Consider the following 15,586-nt stretch of genomic DNA (forward strand, 5'->3'; position numbering starts at 1 on the left):
TCTAAAAATTGAACAATGAAGGCGAACATTAATTAGCCGCATTTTTGGGGAAAAGCATAAAGCGAGCATTTAAAATACCACTCAAAAATATGTATGAATCAGAATTATATAAACAGAATTTTCTTATGTCGACAAATTCGTCAATTGCCTTAATCAAGTAGAATGCTTCAAATTTTAAAAATGATGTGCGCAATACGAATGGCTTTTTAGTCACAAATGAGCATGATTAAAGCCCGCCGACGTCGACCGTCAAAAGCGAGTCCGAGCAGAAGCTTAAGCTGAAGCAGCACCCGAGAGCTTCAAACCCGAATCGTAATTGACATTTTTATTCTTTTGGAAGCTTCAAGTTCTAATTGTGAGACATACTTATAAAGCGTCGATCGCGTTTCGCTGCGTTTCATTAAAATGTATCTCGTGGCACCGCTAACAACGTTCTTGTTCTTGTCGTTTGGCAGCTTGGCAAGTCCTCGACTGTTTGATCAGCTTCAACAGCTGGGCGCTGCCAATATTCTTAACTTGGTCTTGCATCCTAACGGTTAGTTTATGACTTCGCACTTCATCGGACTACCTAAAACATTTTGTTCGCAGTGCCTCAACAACAGGCTAGCTATGATTTTATTATTGTCGGAGCAGGAGCCGCAGGCTGCGCCCTTGCAGCTCGTCTCTCCGAGAACCCCAACTGGCGAGTGGCACTCATCGAGGCTGGCGGAGTCGAGAATTTCGTACACTTAACGCCAGTTATGGCCGGATATCTGCAGTCAACCGCATCCAACTGGAACTACAAGTCCGTGCCACAGCGACTCTCTTGTTGGGGCATGCACAACAACGAGTGCGCGTTGCCCCGTGGCAAAGTCCTTGGCGGCACCAGTGCCATCAACTACATGATCTATAATCGGGGCAATCGTCATGATTTCGATGCCTGGGCACAGCGTGGCAATCACGGTTGGAGCTATGCCGAAGTCTTGCCCTATTTCCTACGCAGTGAATCGTCGCAGCTCCAGGGATTGGAGCACTCGCCGTATCACAATCATAGTGGACCACTTAATGTCGAGGATGTCAAGTTCCGCTCACAAATGGTGCATGCCTTTGTGGATGCGTCTGTGCAGGCGGGACATCCGCGTACTGACTACAATGGTCAAACGCAATTGGGCGTCTCCTATGTGCAGGCCAATACTCTCAATGGACGTCGACACAGCGCATTCTCAGCGTATATTCGACCCATACGCAATCAGCGCTCAAATTTGCACATCTTTCCCTTCAGCCGGGTAAATCGTGTGCTGATCGAGAGTGCCACCAAATCTGCTTATGGCGTCGAGTTCGTTTACAAGAACAAAAAGTACACATTCAAGACCCGCAGAGAGGTAATCCTCTCGGCTGGCGCCTTTAACTCGCCCCAATTGCTGATGCTTTCGGGCATCGGGCCAGCGGACAACCTTAAGGCTATTGGAGTGCCCCTGGTACAGGCGTTGCCAGTGGGACGACGTCTCTACGATCACATGTGCCACTTCGGACCCACCTTTGTGGTAAACACCACGGGTCAGACTATTTATTCCACGCGTGTGCCCATTGCAGAGACATTAACCTATTTGCTAGCCGGCAATCCTAACACACGTCTCAGTTCTATTGGCGGTGTTGAGTCCTTGGCTTTCTTGAAGTCACCTCGATCGAAACTACCCAAGGATTGGCCAGACCTTGAACTTATCCTGGTGGCTGGCAGTCTGGCCAGCGATGATGGTACAGGCCTTAAGCAAGGCGCCAACTTCAAGGATGAAATCTATGATACACTCTACAGACAACTGGAACGCAACCAACAGGATCATTTCACGCTGCTCGTCATGCAGTTTCATCCCAAATCTGTGGGCCGCCTCTGGCTGCGTGATGCCAATCCTGCCAGTTGGCCCATCATCGATCCCAAGTACTTCTTGGATCCCGAAGATGTCGAGTTTCTGCTCGATGGCATCAAGGAGTCCATACGCATCTCCAAGATGCCAGCACTGCAAGCAATTGGCGCTCGTCTTCTCGATCGCCTTGTGCCAGGTTGCGAGAGTCATCGCTTTGCCTCCGACGATTATTGGCGCTGTTCCATCCGAACCCTGTCCTATACGCTACATCATCAGGTGGCCACCTGCCGCATGGGACCCGCCACTGACCCCACAGCTGTGGTCAGTCCCCAGCTGAAGGTGCATGGCATGCGACGACTTCGCGTGGTGGACACCAGTGTCATCCCATTGCCACCCACCGCCCACACTAATGCGGCTGCGTTTATGATCGGCGAGAAGGCAGCTGACCTCATAAGAGGCGAATGGAATTGAGCTTAAATGGAATGGAGAAGAAATTTGGGAGGCATGGGCAGCCAAGCTTGTTATTTGCTTGGGCAAGTTAATTAAATGAAATCGCCTAACGGGCGACAATGGATGAGTGGCGAGCGATGAATGGAGAGTGGCGAGCGGCGAGTGGCGAGTGACGAGCCTGGAGCCAAGTTGGGGGTTGGCCAGCTTTGTGGCTGAGACTGAACCTAAGCCTGAGCCGCCACAGAGTGCATTCACCCAGTCCCAAGCACAAGGGTTGAAAAACTTTGACTAGGCACAAAAACAGTAGCAACAACAACAACAGCAACAACAAGAACATGAGCAACAACAACTACAGCAGCGACAACAACAACAATATGAGGTACATGTAACAGGGTGGTTTGACGGCGGCAGTCATAAAATAGTCAAAACATGAAACTGGCAACTTGACTGCGATGCTGTTGGCTGTACCCCAAAGCAAGGCAGGAGGCCAGCAGGCGGTAGGAAGCATGAGTGAGAATTAGAGAGAAAAATACAGCAAGAGTAAGAGAGAATGGTTAGGGGAGTGGGGGACATGGTATTTCAACTTGGGGGTGTGCATACAAGTGGTTATCAGTGTGCGAAAGCTGCGGCTGCTTTGTTGTTGTCGTTGTTGTTAGCCTGGTTGTTGCTTGAAAATTCAATATGCATCAGCAGGGAATATATGCATACGTATGTGTCTCCTGCACAGTAATGATAACAGCAAAAACAACCACTATTAAGTATAGCATTAAAATCTTTTTTTTTTATCTACTGCACCGATATTTTCTTACTCTTAAGTAATCAACGAAAGTAATAATTAGAATTAACGCATCTGTGGGAAACTCGCTCTACAATAAAAATATATAATTCATCAATTTTTCAACGTTCTTAAGATTCTACTACACAATCACAACAAAATTATTAGCGCAAATCGAAACTTGAGTGTTTGGCATACGGTATTTCAACTTCCGGAGCACGATCAAATTTGAAAACATGTCGTCAATTGTCTTTAAATTTGATAATCTTAATGACTTAGGGGTTTTTAGTAATAGACAGACGGGTAGATATTGATAGATATTCTAGTTATTATAAGTAATGTTTGTGTTTTAGCGCTGTGTGTGCTAATACCACATTACACAGGTTTCACCAACATCATTAAGTACAATAACACACAATTTTCACACCTGGAAGTCCGAATTATAATCTAAATAAAGACTTAAATAAGGCAATTGCATTACCATTAAAATTGTATTTTTAAAATGGTAAACCGGCTTTGCGTAGGGGAATGACCATAATTTTGTTCTAGAGTGCCTAATAAGTTAAACATTAAACTTTAATGGTTCAATGACTTCACAACCTTATGACTTTGCCGGCACTTCGCACGGCACTTGCGAGCAGGTGAGAGATAAAAAAAAGCCGCACAATTACATGAATCAATCAGAGACACTTCGACATTCACAACATACTAGCTAATGCACCCCAAGTCTGACAGAGTGTACTATAATGACCCAACCACAGACGGATTTTAAATGGGCGCCGCAAAGTAGGCAACAGAAAATGTGGCAGCTGCCGTCTGTCAACAATGCGGTTGGTTTTCCTTAATTGCTGCATTTGAAATTAGTCAACAATGCAGTTATATATGTATGTGACCGTGTATGTGTGTCTTTGTGACCACTTAACGCTATAATCGCAACTCACCTGAAACAATTAACGCCTCATTGGGGCCCGTTGTGTGTATGTTGCCCATGTTGGAAGACGATTCTCTTGGGAGTGGGGGAAGTTCTCCTTTTAATTACTTGAATATAATATACGCTTACAGATCAAACTGTAAATGCGGTGAGTTCACAATAAAGCTATATCACAAGAAAAAAATGCAATAAAAAAATAAGATGAAGTAAACAAACAAATAAAGTGCACTTCAACTACAAGAGCTGGCCTCAATTCATGTAGTCGCTCGAAAGTATGTTACACTTTATTATGCTCAAGCATTCAGTTTGTTGCCGGAAAGTATGCTACACTTTTATTGCTCACAAGCACGATTGTTTTGTTTTAGCTTTCTGCGTTTTGCTTTTGCGCTTGGGCGGCGGCGGAGGCAGCAACAATAACAACAATAACAGCAGCAACATGAGTAAATACAGCCACAGCAACTTGTTTTCAATTCAATAATTTGCATGAACGAAACACACACAAAGTTATTTTGTAGTAAAAAGCACTTGAATTTATCCACATTCTGATTGCCCGCATATATGTATGTACATACACTAAAAAAGCCCAGATACATTTATATACATATATATAAATAAATGCTATATAGCGCGTATGTGGGCAAAAATAATCGAGATTATTTTACTTATATGAAAAAGCTCAAAAATAGTCTCATGATAATTCGAATTATTTAGTTTCGACATAAGCTTTGATAGGCCACACATCGAAATACATAAATGCTAAGTGAAAAAATTCACCAGAGAGCAAAGAACGCTAAACTAAATAAAATTAGAACAGCACTAACAACAACAAGAGCAATATCGCATAATGGCGCCCCCAGAATGGGTCGGATGGCGGTAGCATGACGCAAACATCAAAGCAGCGACGCGACTGCGACGCGACGTCGATTGTATTGGAAAGGATGGGCGGCATGTGCTTGGGTTTGGCTATGCGTGTCGTGTGCCTGTGTTATTTGTGTGTGTGTGTGTGTTTGTGTGGTTGTGTGCGTGTGTTTATCTGAATGTGTGAGTACGCTCGTGCGTGTGAGCTTGGCCGAATACACAGAAACACGAAGAACAACAACACACGCTGCTTCTTATCATGAGCTCATCATCATCGGCGTGCAACTTTCGATATGTACTCCTCTTACTGTTGTTCGCAAACACAGATTAGAACAAAAGGCATCACAGTAGTTAAATGCAACAATAAAAACTTAAAACATATATGCATATGTACACGCACACATACACACACAAAAAATACACGAAAAAAAATTAACCCCTAGTTGCTGGTGGCGTAGTTGCTCTTGAATCTGGTTGGGGTTGTTGCTGCTGCTTTCAGCCAAATTCTTATTCTTATTAAACACTGTTTTCGATTATTTGAATCCTTTTCCAGTTAACATTTATCAAATGATCACTACGTTTTAATGTATGTTTCAAACGTTTAAGGGTTATACACTCGATTTACGACCGGCAATAGAAAGATGAAATTATAACCGCGCAATGAGGAGAGCGCGAATCGAATCCACTTGCGGCACCTTGGAGATTCAGTTTCAATTTAACACCCACACACAGTAAACTCAACAGTAAAAAATATTCTTTAAAAAAAAAACCGATCAGTAGTGTGTGACTAGTAACAACAAGTTGCACACAAACACAATCGCAAGCTCTAAATTGCTCTTATTTATAAATTAATTGAAATTCATCAATAAAGACAATTATTCCGGCACTTTACCGCAGAACTCCGTAATCGAATTGGTATTCAGTATGGTCGCAACTTGAATTTCAAAATATACCGATTCTTATTGTCAATAATACGTTTTACTCAAGTTAGAATAAATACCAAAGAATTTCGTATCCTCAGGATAGCTCTGAAATTTATCGATAAATACATACGTGTTATTTTGATTTATTAAAATTATTTTTATATTTATTAAAAAGGCGACAACTAAAAAAAATCACATGTTTCAAAACACAAAAATTTTACTTCAACAATTGGGAATTATTTACTTACTTGTCAAGGTGGTTGTAGAGTTATCGAAACAGCTATGTTTGCGGTAGCATCGAAACATCAAGTTCGATTAAGAAACGTTAAAATACTTATATTTCATTGCTTTGTTTAAATTATTTAAGCTAAAGAGAACAAAATATTTGTAATTCCTAATTTCATTTTGTGACACCTTGCAACCGTATTAATCGATGTTTTCAAGTCATCGATAAAGTGTGTTGCTATCGATGTTTCTGCGCGACCGGCTATCAGCTGTTGAGCTGTTATCTTTGTACATTAACAACATCTGCAGAAAAACCAAAACAATTATGTTTACTAATAAAAACTGTGTTTTGTTCATAGTCCTTCACAATAGAAACTGAAATTAGTAAATTCCAATACACGATGCAATTGACACGATAGCAGCTACATCACAATATGAATATTCCCCGTAGCATTGAGCGTTGCTACCTTTGCAACTGCGCTTTTGTGGACAACAAAGTTTACGAGCATATGTTTGAAGAGCGTTTCAATGAGAGAGGTCTGCAGCAGTCCACTCTAGCCAGCATATTGGCCATGGCTCTGGGTATCAAGCTTCAGGCCGAAGAAGTGCACTCTGTGGTGAGTTTTGTTGTTCCTAATAGTAGTGAAAAGTTTCTCACTGCCTGCATTGCATTTGCAGTTTATTTGCAGCACCTGCAAGGTAAGTCTGCTTAACTTTGAGGCGATCTCGAGGCAATTGTTCCAGTTGCGATACGAAATAATTGAAACACATGCACAAACTAGTCAATTGCACGCGATGCAAAAGGAAGCCGAAGACGATATGATCGATGAATGCTTTGAAAATGAAAATTATGATGAGGATGAAGATGAAGATGAAGGTGACGATGACGATGACAGCTTGGACTTGGATGCGATCGAACAACAATTGCAGGAGGTGGAAGATATGCTCGCGGATTCCGCAGCTGAGCAGCAGCCGGATTCTAAAGAAGAGTTTGACTACATAGAGGAATGCTCGGATTCCCCGGACGAGAGTGTCATAGAAGATTATTCGCTGTCAAATTCAGGTGGAAACTAATTACCTTGTATCCATTAACTTTCTACTAACAACTCTCTCATTCTTTCTCTTGTAGATAAACCGCCGACAATACAAGCCGCATTTAAACCACGCAAGGCGCCGCCTGAGTTTAATTGCTCGTATTGCGGCAAAGTTTGCGAACGTCGCGAACATCTGCGGGAGCACGAAAGGATTCACACCGGCGAGCGTCCGTTTGAGTGCAAGGAGTGCGGCGCCACGTTTGCCCAGCGCTCCAATTGGCGTGTACACATGAATTCAACGCACTTCAAGCTGGCCAATCACAAGTGCATCGACTGCGGTCGCTCATACAAACGCAAACGCCTGCTCGACAATCATATCAAGTCCGTGCACAGGCGTATACGTGATCTCAAGTGTAAGCAGTGTGGCTCCTCCTTCGCCAGTGCCATCAGCCTAAAGAAGCATCTGCTGTGTCACACGGGCGAGCGAAACTATAGCTGTCAGATCTGCGGCAAGCGATTCAGCCGTCCCGAAAATCGCAATGTCCATCACTTTGTGCATAGCATACGCAAGCCATATGCCTGCAGTGTGTGTGGCGAGGGCTTCATACGCAAACAGCAGCTGGTCCAGCACAGCAAGATCAGCAGCCATCCCAATCCCAATATCGTGCGCCTCAAGCCGCAGTTTAATGCAGCCAACAGCGATCGGCTAAGACTGGCCAAAAAACAAGCCTAAATTGAACATTCCAAAGTTGGCTCGAATCCCAGTCATTTATCCATTAATACCCGGCTGAACCCGTTGCCTCGCCTGCTTTGATTTTGATTTGATTGCATCTAGACAAATTTAAACTATCACCCAAAATAATATTAATATACAAAATTTAAGCAAGCGAATAAGCGAGCTCAGCTGGCTAGTAGATTATTTACAACAATTATTATAAGGAATACCCTCAATTTGCATCTAGTCTGAATTATTTCCCCTCCCTTTCTTACTTGTGTCAGCTATTGCTGTCTCTCTTCAAACACTGTAAATTTAAGCATGCGCTTCATTCATACTGGTCTCAGCTATTTTCGATCTTTTTACAATCACAAATCATAGTTATATTTACAATTATACAAATTATTATAATTACTTTTTTAAACTTTATTTTAATTACCCTTATTGGTCGAAAAAAAAATTGAAAAATAAATAAAATGCATTCAAAGCTTCCATAGTAATTCACCATACATACATACATATATTTCCAAATATTATTTCTGCAACAACAAACGTGCAAGCGAGATAGCACAATGACCAATGCTTTGTAGATAATGCCACAACAGCTGTTTCGACCTAGAAGCCCAGCTGTGTTGTATGCCAAAAAACAACATCACCGGCAATGTGACCATTACGATTCAGAAATAATTTTGAAATTGCATGACAGCAAAACATAATCTCGCTTTAAGATATTTTTATATTTTTTTTTAATGCAAAATGAAATGAAAAAGCGTCTGTTTTTAAGCGAATAAAAAAACTATTGCCTACGATTCAAATAGTGTTACCAACTGACAATTATGAAAGCAGTATTTTTAGTATATTTCTGTCTTTATTGCCGGCTTAAGAGCGCGTTAACAAATACCTTCAAAATATTACGAATAGCATATCTAACACGTTTTTAACGCATTTGAATGTGTATTATACATATTATCGGCTAATTTGTTTTCCAGAATTACGGCAATTCAATAAGCAAAAGAAATAAACATTTCAAAATCCTTCCAAGTTCTTGTCTATTAGCTTCAAATAGTTTATCGGTTATGGCTGCATTTGTTTGGTTTCAACGTGCGTGGCAAATTGTTATAAGGAATTTACTACACTTTTTCAAGCGCAAGCCATAAAATTCTATCAGCTGTCAAGCAAAAGTGGAAACTAAAGCTGAAAATACTGCATAAACAGCTTGTGGCATTTAGCAGACTAAAATTGAAGCGACCCTAAATCAAAAAAACCAGAGCATCCTCAATCTTTAAGCCCTATTGAATTGTTTATATCTGGAAACGCTCAGCGACATCGTCGCATCCATTCAAGCCAGCCATGATTTACAATTTATACATCTCTCTTTATTGCGACACATAACAGCGGCGCTTGTCAAGCCTAACTAAAACAAAAATTAAATAGGGTGGAAAAGGAAAAACAAACACCAAGACAGCTTCTAGTTTGGGATTTTTAGCAGTTGTCGCGTTATATATTCTCCTCCTTCTATTCGACAGCCTCGCGAGTGTTCTTTCTTTTTAAATATACACACACGAACACACATGGAAACTGTATCTTAATGTTTGTATTGTAAAAAAAAAAAAATTACGTTTGTTTTCAGTTTTTTTTTGTTAACACCGGCATGGGCGACGGTGGGGCGAGGACAATCGCGCCACTGCCTCCCGTGTTCCAGACACAATATTTTTATTCAGAACGCAACATCTTTTCCTTTTGACGCTGCAGCTTCTTCTTGGAGAGCTTCTTCTTTGTGGGCTCATCGTCGGTGGCCTTGGCAACAACCTCCTCCTTCTCGGTGAGTATCACCTCAACATGGCATGGCGACGACATGTAGGGATTGATGCGACCGTGAGCACGGTATGTGCGGCGACGCAGGCACTGAGCGCGATTCACCTGAATGTGATCGACGACCAGGCGATCGACATCGAGACCTCTGTAGTCGGCGTTGGCTTCAGCGTTGCGGAGCAACTGCAACAAGAACTCGGCAGACTTCTTGGGCCAGCGACCCTGTGTAGTCTTCCACTGCTTGGCCTGGGCACAACGGCCGACACCACCGTTGAAACGGCGGAAGGGCACGCACTCCTTCTGATCGACGACGGCCTTGAGGAAACGCTGGGCACGACGAAGTGGCATGCGCTTGATGGCCTGTGCGGTCTCATGGGTGTTCTGTTGGCCAACAAGATGCGAATGTTAATATTGAAAAAATAAGCATTTCAAATCTATTATAGATAGTGTGTGTTTGTTGTGTGTGCTTTGTGTGTCGTTTTTATGGTTGTGCCACGCTACAGGTAGAGACGACCGCATTGATGGCAGTTTCGCCGCTGTTTTAACATGGCTGGAAGTTGCTTTTAGGGCGCAGATAGCTTAATCAACGCATATGTTCATCGTTCATCAAGATTTGCAAGACTTCGCCCTGGACTTGTAACAAATCGATCGCAATTGAGATAGAATAGATATTGTGTCGAGCTACAGGTAGAGACGAGAGCATTAAGCGCAGCTCGCCGCTGTTTTAACCCGACTGAAGTTTGCTTCGGGCACACGTTGAGCGTTAGCTCGTTCCTAAGATGGAAGCGAACATTATAAAGCAAGCATGCCCACAATAGAGTTCTCTAATTGTTGTTGTTGCTGTGGACACGGTTTTAGAAGAGCGCATCGTTTTGGTTTCGATTGCGTTCAGCTGATGAACTTGTCCTTTTGATTCAAAATTCGTCTAGCAACAATGCAAAAGTGAAATACTGCACTTAATTTGGCAGGCGATTCACTGATTAATGTTGCAAAAATAAAGAAAACAACGCACGAAGCACACACACACAAACACACTTTCGCCGAACATAACCACACTGTTGTCGGAGCTCATATGTCAACAACACCAACAACTACAACAGTTTGTGGCGTCCGTCAGGAATTCAACACTAAAACTTACCTTGAAATGAACACGTAGATTTGGTCCGCGCGCCTTGCACGACTTGGTGGCGTTATCTGGCTCACGTGAGTAACGGCCCATTGTTTAATATCTACAAAATATATATTTAAAAAACTTTTAGGCACTTCGAAGTAACATAAAAAAAAATTGTATGTTTGTATGCAACACAGAAAAAAAAAAGAATAACACAATTTTGCATTCAATGAATGACAATTTTCGTTGGCAATTCGTTTTGCAATTTCTTGCACACCGAATGCAGCACTTTATATTCTTTCATATTTTACGCGTTTTGTGTGAATATACTTGGTAAATATAGCGATGTTTGAAAATTTTTTTGCGGCTTTGCCAATTGAGCGTACCTCCTTCGTCGTGTACGAAACCGGAAAAGAACCTTTGACAGAGAGTTGGCAGCCATGCTCGATATTGTGCGCTCATCGTTATCGATAACCACAACACAGTGTTGCACAGTGTGTGCGCATACAAAGTTATCGCACACAGCGTTGCATGCCACGCACACACACACATAGCACTCAGCTTTTGATTGTGTACGCGCAAGGCAAAAGTGCGCGCGCAAATTGTTCAAATTCAAATGACGTGTGTGTGAATGTCAATTGCAAGATGTTGCTACTATTTCCTTCCGCAGCGTTGAAGCAAAAGAACGACGACGACGACACGTAGACTATTAGCCATACAGGCAAGCAGTCAGGCAGTCAGGCATTTGCTTAGTAATACGCTTTTGTATGCGCATTCACTTGTACAAATTGCTTATGAGTGGTACTTGGCACAACGATAAAACGTTATTCATTTAAGTAAGCTCCACTCACTCGTTTAGTTAGTTGCTTCCCCACAATTTCTTTATTACAATTCTGCCATTTTGATATGTACTTACAATGCAAATTAATTGAATTAATTCAATTTGCTGCTCAACGTTCCAACGTTGATTTTTCTTCGCATCTCCCTCCTCGTGTGTGTTTTATTCGTTTTTTTTTATTGATGCCTTCTACAACTACGACAAAGTATTACTCTGGCTACTACTAGGTAATCTTAGTTACTACTATACTATACTATACTATACTGATTCAATTTTTTTGCACACATACAATGTATTTGATATTCTTGGTACTTGTACTTAGTTAGTCAATGAGCAAGCATACTTGATATAATTTCTATTACTGTCGCTGTCGCTGTCGCTGCTGATGTTGCTGCTTCATCAGATTCACAAAAAAAAAAAATGGAAATAAAAACCAAAAAATCGACAAGAGCAACACACAACAGCGACCACGTTGAGCACTTGAACAAAATAATGCAATAAATGTTGTAGCATATAAATTTGTGTTGTTCTCTGTTTTGTTTCGCTGTCGCTGGGAAATGCTCTGGATCTTTGAGCTGAGCTCAGTTTGGATTGGCGTTGACTTTGGCTGGCTGGATGGCTGGCTGGCTGGCAACGCTCACGTCGTCATCAGTCGCCGTCACCAACGGCAGACAACAACTGAGACAAATCTAATTTACATGATCGCTCGCATTATCGTCCATTGTATTATAATCATCAGCGACGACCAACGTGCGACGGTGACGGTGACGGTGACGGCAACAGCGACGTCGACATCGACATCGACATCGACCTCCGCCTGCACCTGCGCCTGCGCAGCTAACCCCGCCCTCAGGCCATTGTTATTGTTGCTGTTGTTGTTGTTGGTGCTGCTGTGGCGAGTTCAGTGGTTGGCGCTTCCTAAGTGGATGACACTCAAGCTCATTGAGCGCTCCAATGTGATGGAACGGCTGAAGCAGAAGCCGAAGCCGCAGTCTCAGCTGCCTCAGCTTTGGATGCGGCTGCGGCTGCGGCTTCGACTGCGGCTGAGGCTGAGGCTGAAGCTGAGGCAGCGCTGCTGCACCTAGGCTACAAATTATAATACGAGTAAACATAATACAACAACAGCAACAACAACCAACGAGAACAACAATAACAATAACAAAAAACTAAAAAAAAAAGCGAAAAAAAAAAAACGAAAAACGAAAAAGTAAAGCAAAGCAAAAGCATTTGGAGAGCTCTCGCACAGCGCACTAAACAATGCGAAAAATATATCTGAATTTTTTTTCGTTTTCAATTTCTGTGGCCAGTTTTAAAGTTCAAGCCGCGACATTAACACACGAAATCTGCGATTATCCGTGCCTCAGATCGAGAAGCATTCACACACACTTACACATACATACATATATATATCTTACATACATACATACATACATATATCTAATACACTTGCAATTTTGTATCGTCATCTCTTTCGCGCGTTGAATTGAAATTTTTGAATTTTTCGGGGAGCTCTTCGAATGATTTTTTTACGTTTAACGTTTTTTGGAGCGTGAAGCGAAAATTGCAAATAAAAGTCAATAGATCAATTTTACAAAAAAAAAAAAGAAAAACAACAGCAACAATAACAATAACACAATAAAACCGCAAAATATAAATAAAAAGAAAACACGAGAGAAAGAGAGAATAACATAAATAAATAAGTCGAAAATAAACACACGGAAAATTTTAATATCGCTTAAACAGAAAAAAAACAATAAAATAAAACACGCAAAAATTTGATTGAAATTATAAACATTATAAAAGTTTTCCTCTAATTGCAAAAAGGAAATTTTTGAGACGCGAGAATTTGTTGTAAATCAAGAGCGAACAATAAATAATAAAAGATAACAACAACAACAACAACGAAAAACAACGGGAATATCTGTACAAAATTCCAATGTGGAATTATGAAACCATAACAAAACAAAGGAAACACAAAACAACAACAACAACAACAATAATAACAATAACAATAAGAGGCCGAGCATACATAAAGGAAATTTATTAATTTGATTCGCAGCAAAAATTCGACAGCCAATTGAAACGCCTTAATTAAACTTATATTTGCTTATAATTTAAACAACAACTGGGAAAACAACACAGCAACGACAGCAGCGACCGCAACAACAATAACAATAACAACATCAACAACAACAATAACAACAACAAAAATAATAATAACAACAACAACAACAACAATCAAGAGCACTATAAGTATATCGAGTAGGCTATGGAATGGTATTTACAAAAATTTTCCTATATATATTGTTTACATATTCGATCTTAAAGTTCTCGCACTTGTTGAGACGCCCATCGAAATTCACACGGAAATTCGAAGTGTTGATCGCCTACAAAAATACCGTATCTTAAATAATTTGATTTATTTTGTTAACCTCACGGGATAGAATACTTTTCTTCTAGATATTATTAACAAGTTCATCACTTTAGTGCAAACGTTGTTATAATGTGAAATATGACAATAATTTTCTGATGTGACGATCTTTCACAATTGCCAGTTCTAATAATGAAAACACACACTTAAAGATCTAAAAGAATTATTTTTAAATATAAAATCACCAAAATAGGTTTTTGGTTAATTCAATTGCCATGCGTTGTAACAATGTTTTAAAATCTTATTGATGAATCTTAACAAAATAGTTTTTTGCTTTTAACTCTTGAATACTGCGTATGAAATTTTCATATAATTTGTTTTTATTCTCTAGACTAAAACTTTGCTCTATACTTTTTGCATTCTTTACTTTCAACTTTCAATTATTCAAAGAGTTTATTACCGAACAAAAATAAACAATTGATTTGGTTAAAAAATACCACGACGATGACTGAGTCAGGGAAAACAAGTTCTAATTTATCAACTAATGACAACAAATATTAATTGCTTATACCTCAGAACAAATTTTTCATTTCACTTTCTTATCGAATTCTTGGCTTATTAGCTTTCGAGTAGCACGAAATTTTCAACGTGAATTGGTACAAGAAAAAATCTAAAAATATATTTGTTAAACAAATACCTTTGTTTGTTTAAACCACGTAAATTTACAGCTGACTTGGGAACATATTGCACTGAATTTTATCTGTAAGTGAAAGCTATGTATATTAGTTTTCTTAGTTTTCTATCCAATTTAGGAAGGAACATGATATTTCCACAGGGGATCGATTATCAGGTTAATACGTTACCTTTATCATCTATAAATGTTAATGTGATGCATTTTCATAAAGTCTATGAAAACTTTGATGCACTTTGAATGCACGAAGAATCAATAGAATGAAATATTGAAATCAATTAAACTTTTTATAATCAATCTTTTCATCTGTCACTAGCTTCACAATACAGAAATCTTACGGTTCATCGAATTTATTAAGCTAAAGTCGATTTTTGCTTTATACAATAATATCTACAGTACCTATGATTTCTTAAAATTTAGTTGTGATCAGATACAAATTGTATAAATTATTTGAGAATTTGGACAAACGAATAGTTACTACGGGTCTTAGTGGCTTTCGATGAAAATATGGTATATTTTGCAGTCTTTGGTATATTTTAAATTACTATTTCAATAAACAAAATGTAGACTTTGGTATATTTGAAGTAGTTTTATAATTTTGGTATATTTTAAAATGTTTTGCTTTTTTTTCAAATTTGTACCGGGTATCTCAGAGTCGAGAACACTCCACTGTATCTTTCTTACTTGCTTTTAAACTGAAAAAATTTGAGTATAGCTGTAACTGCACTTTTGTCGCGATAAGATGATCGTATACCCCATTTGATGCAGTCGTTGATTACAGGGTGTGTTTGTGCTAGGTGACATTATCAATAGGTTAATTTTCGCAGAGACGTATTTATTGAATGACGCGGTTCATTGGCCCTCAACAGCCTTAGCGACAAATTTAAGCATGGCCTTTCCTCAAGGCTGCAGCTGTCACCTGTCTCTCTCTTTCACTCTCTCTCTCTCTCTCTCTCTCTCTGTCTAAATATGAAAATAGATAAATGCTATATAGAATACATATCGAATTAT

The 15,586-nt window shown here is 40.1% G+C and overlaps 4 protein-coding genes across 7 annotated transcripts in view; 2 read left to right on the forward strand and 2 right to left on the reverse strand.

Annotated features, from left to right (window-relative positions):
• The window catches only part of LOC132795892 (flotillin-2), a 122,807-nt gene extending 118,645 nt beyond the window's left edge, over positions 1 to 4,162 (reverse strand). For all 3 annotated transcript variants that reach the window (XM_060806837.1, XM_060806836.1, XM_060806834.1), the window contains exon 1: positions 4,008 to 4,162. In XM_060806837.1, the coding sequence (XP_060662820.1) occupies positions 4,008 to 4,056 (49 nt within the window). In that variant the 5' untranslated portion in view covers positions 4,057 to 4,162. The remainder of the gene's footprint in view (positions 1 to 4,007) is intronic.
• Positions 406 to 3,521, forward strand: LOC132795322 (glucose dehydrogenase [FAD, quinone]-like). Its single transcript, XM_060805974.1, has 2 exons — positions 406 to 535; positions 589 to 3,521. Exons 1-2 carry the CDS (start codon positions 406 to 408, stop codon positions 2,310 to 2,312), a joined length of 1,854 nt encoding a protein of 617 aa, XP_060661957.1. The 3' UTR covers positions 2,313 to 3,521.
• Positions 4,163 to 6,275: 2,113 nt separating the features above from the next.
• Positions 6,276 to 8,251, forward strand: LOC132797265 (gastrula zinc finger protein XlCGF7.1-like). Of its 2 annotated transcripts, XM_060808902.1 has the most exons (4): positions 6,559 to 6,620; positions 6,682 to 6,702; positions 6,786 to 7,066; positions 7,133 to 8,251. In XM_060808902.1, the coding sequence occupies exons 3-4, from the start codon at positions 6,799 to 6,801 to the stop codon at positions 7,768 to 7,770; spliced, it is 906 nt and encodes a 301-aa protein (XP_060664885.1). In that variant the 5' UTR covers positions 6,559 to 6,620; positions 6,682 to 6,702; positions 6,786 to 6,798; the 3' UTR covers positions 7,771 to 8,251. The 2 variants fall into 2 exon arrangements, with proteins under 2 accessions (XP_060664884.1, XP_060664885.1); XM_060808901.1 differs by having other exon boundaries at positions 6,276 to 6,620; positions 6,682 to 7,066.
• A 1,120-nt stretch (positions 8,252 to 9,371) lies between these two features.
• On the reverse strand, positions 9,372 to 11,158 carry LOC132797266 (large ribosomal subunit protein uL22). The gene is made up of 3 exons (XM_060808903.1): positions 11,062 to 11,158; positions 10,703 to 10,793; positions 9,372 to 9,945 (listed from the first exon to the last, which is right to left on the reverse strand). The coding sequence occupies exons 2-3, from the start codon at positions 10,781 to 10,783 to the stop codon at positions 9,466 to 9,468; spliced, it is 561 nt and encodes a 186-aa protein (XP_060664886.1). The 5' UTR covers positions 10,784 to 10,793; positions 11,062 to 11,158; the 3' UTR covers positions 9,372 to 9,465.
• Between the last annotated feature and the right edge of the window lie 4,428 nt (positions 11,159 to 15,586).

Source organism: Drosophila nasuta, chromosome X (genome assembly GCF_023558535.2).
Source record: "Drosophila nasuta strain 15112-1781.00 chromosome X, ASM2355853v1, whole genome shotgun sequence".
Lineage (NCBI taxonomy): Eukaryota > Metazoa > Arthropoda > Insecta > Diptera > Drosophilidae > Drosophila > Drosophila nasuta.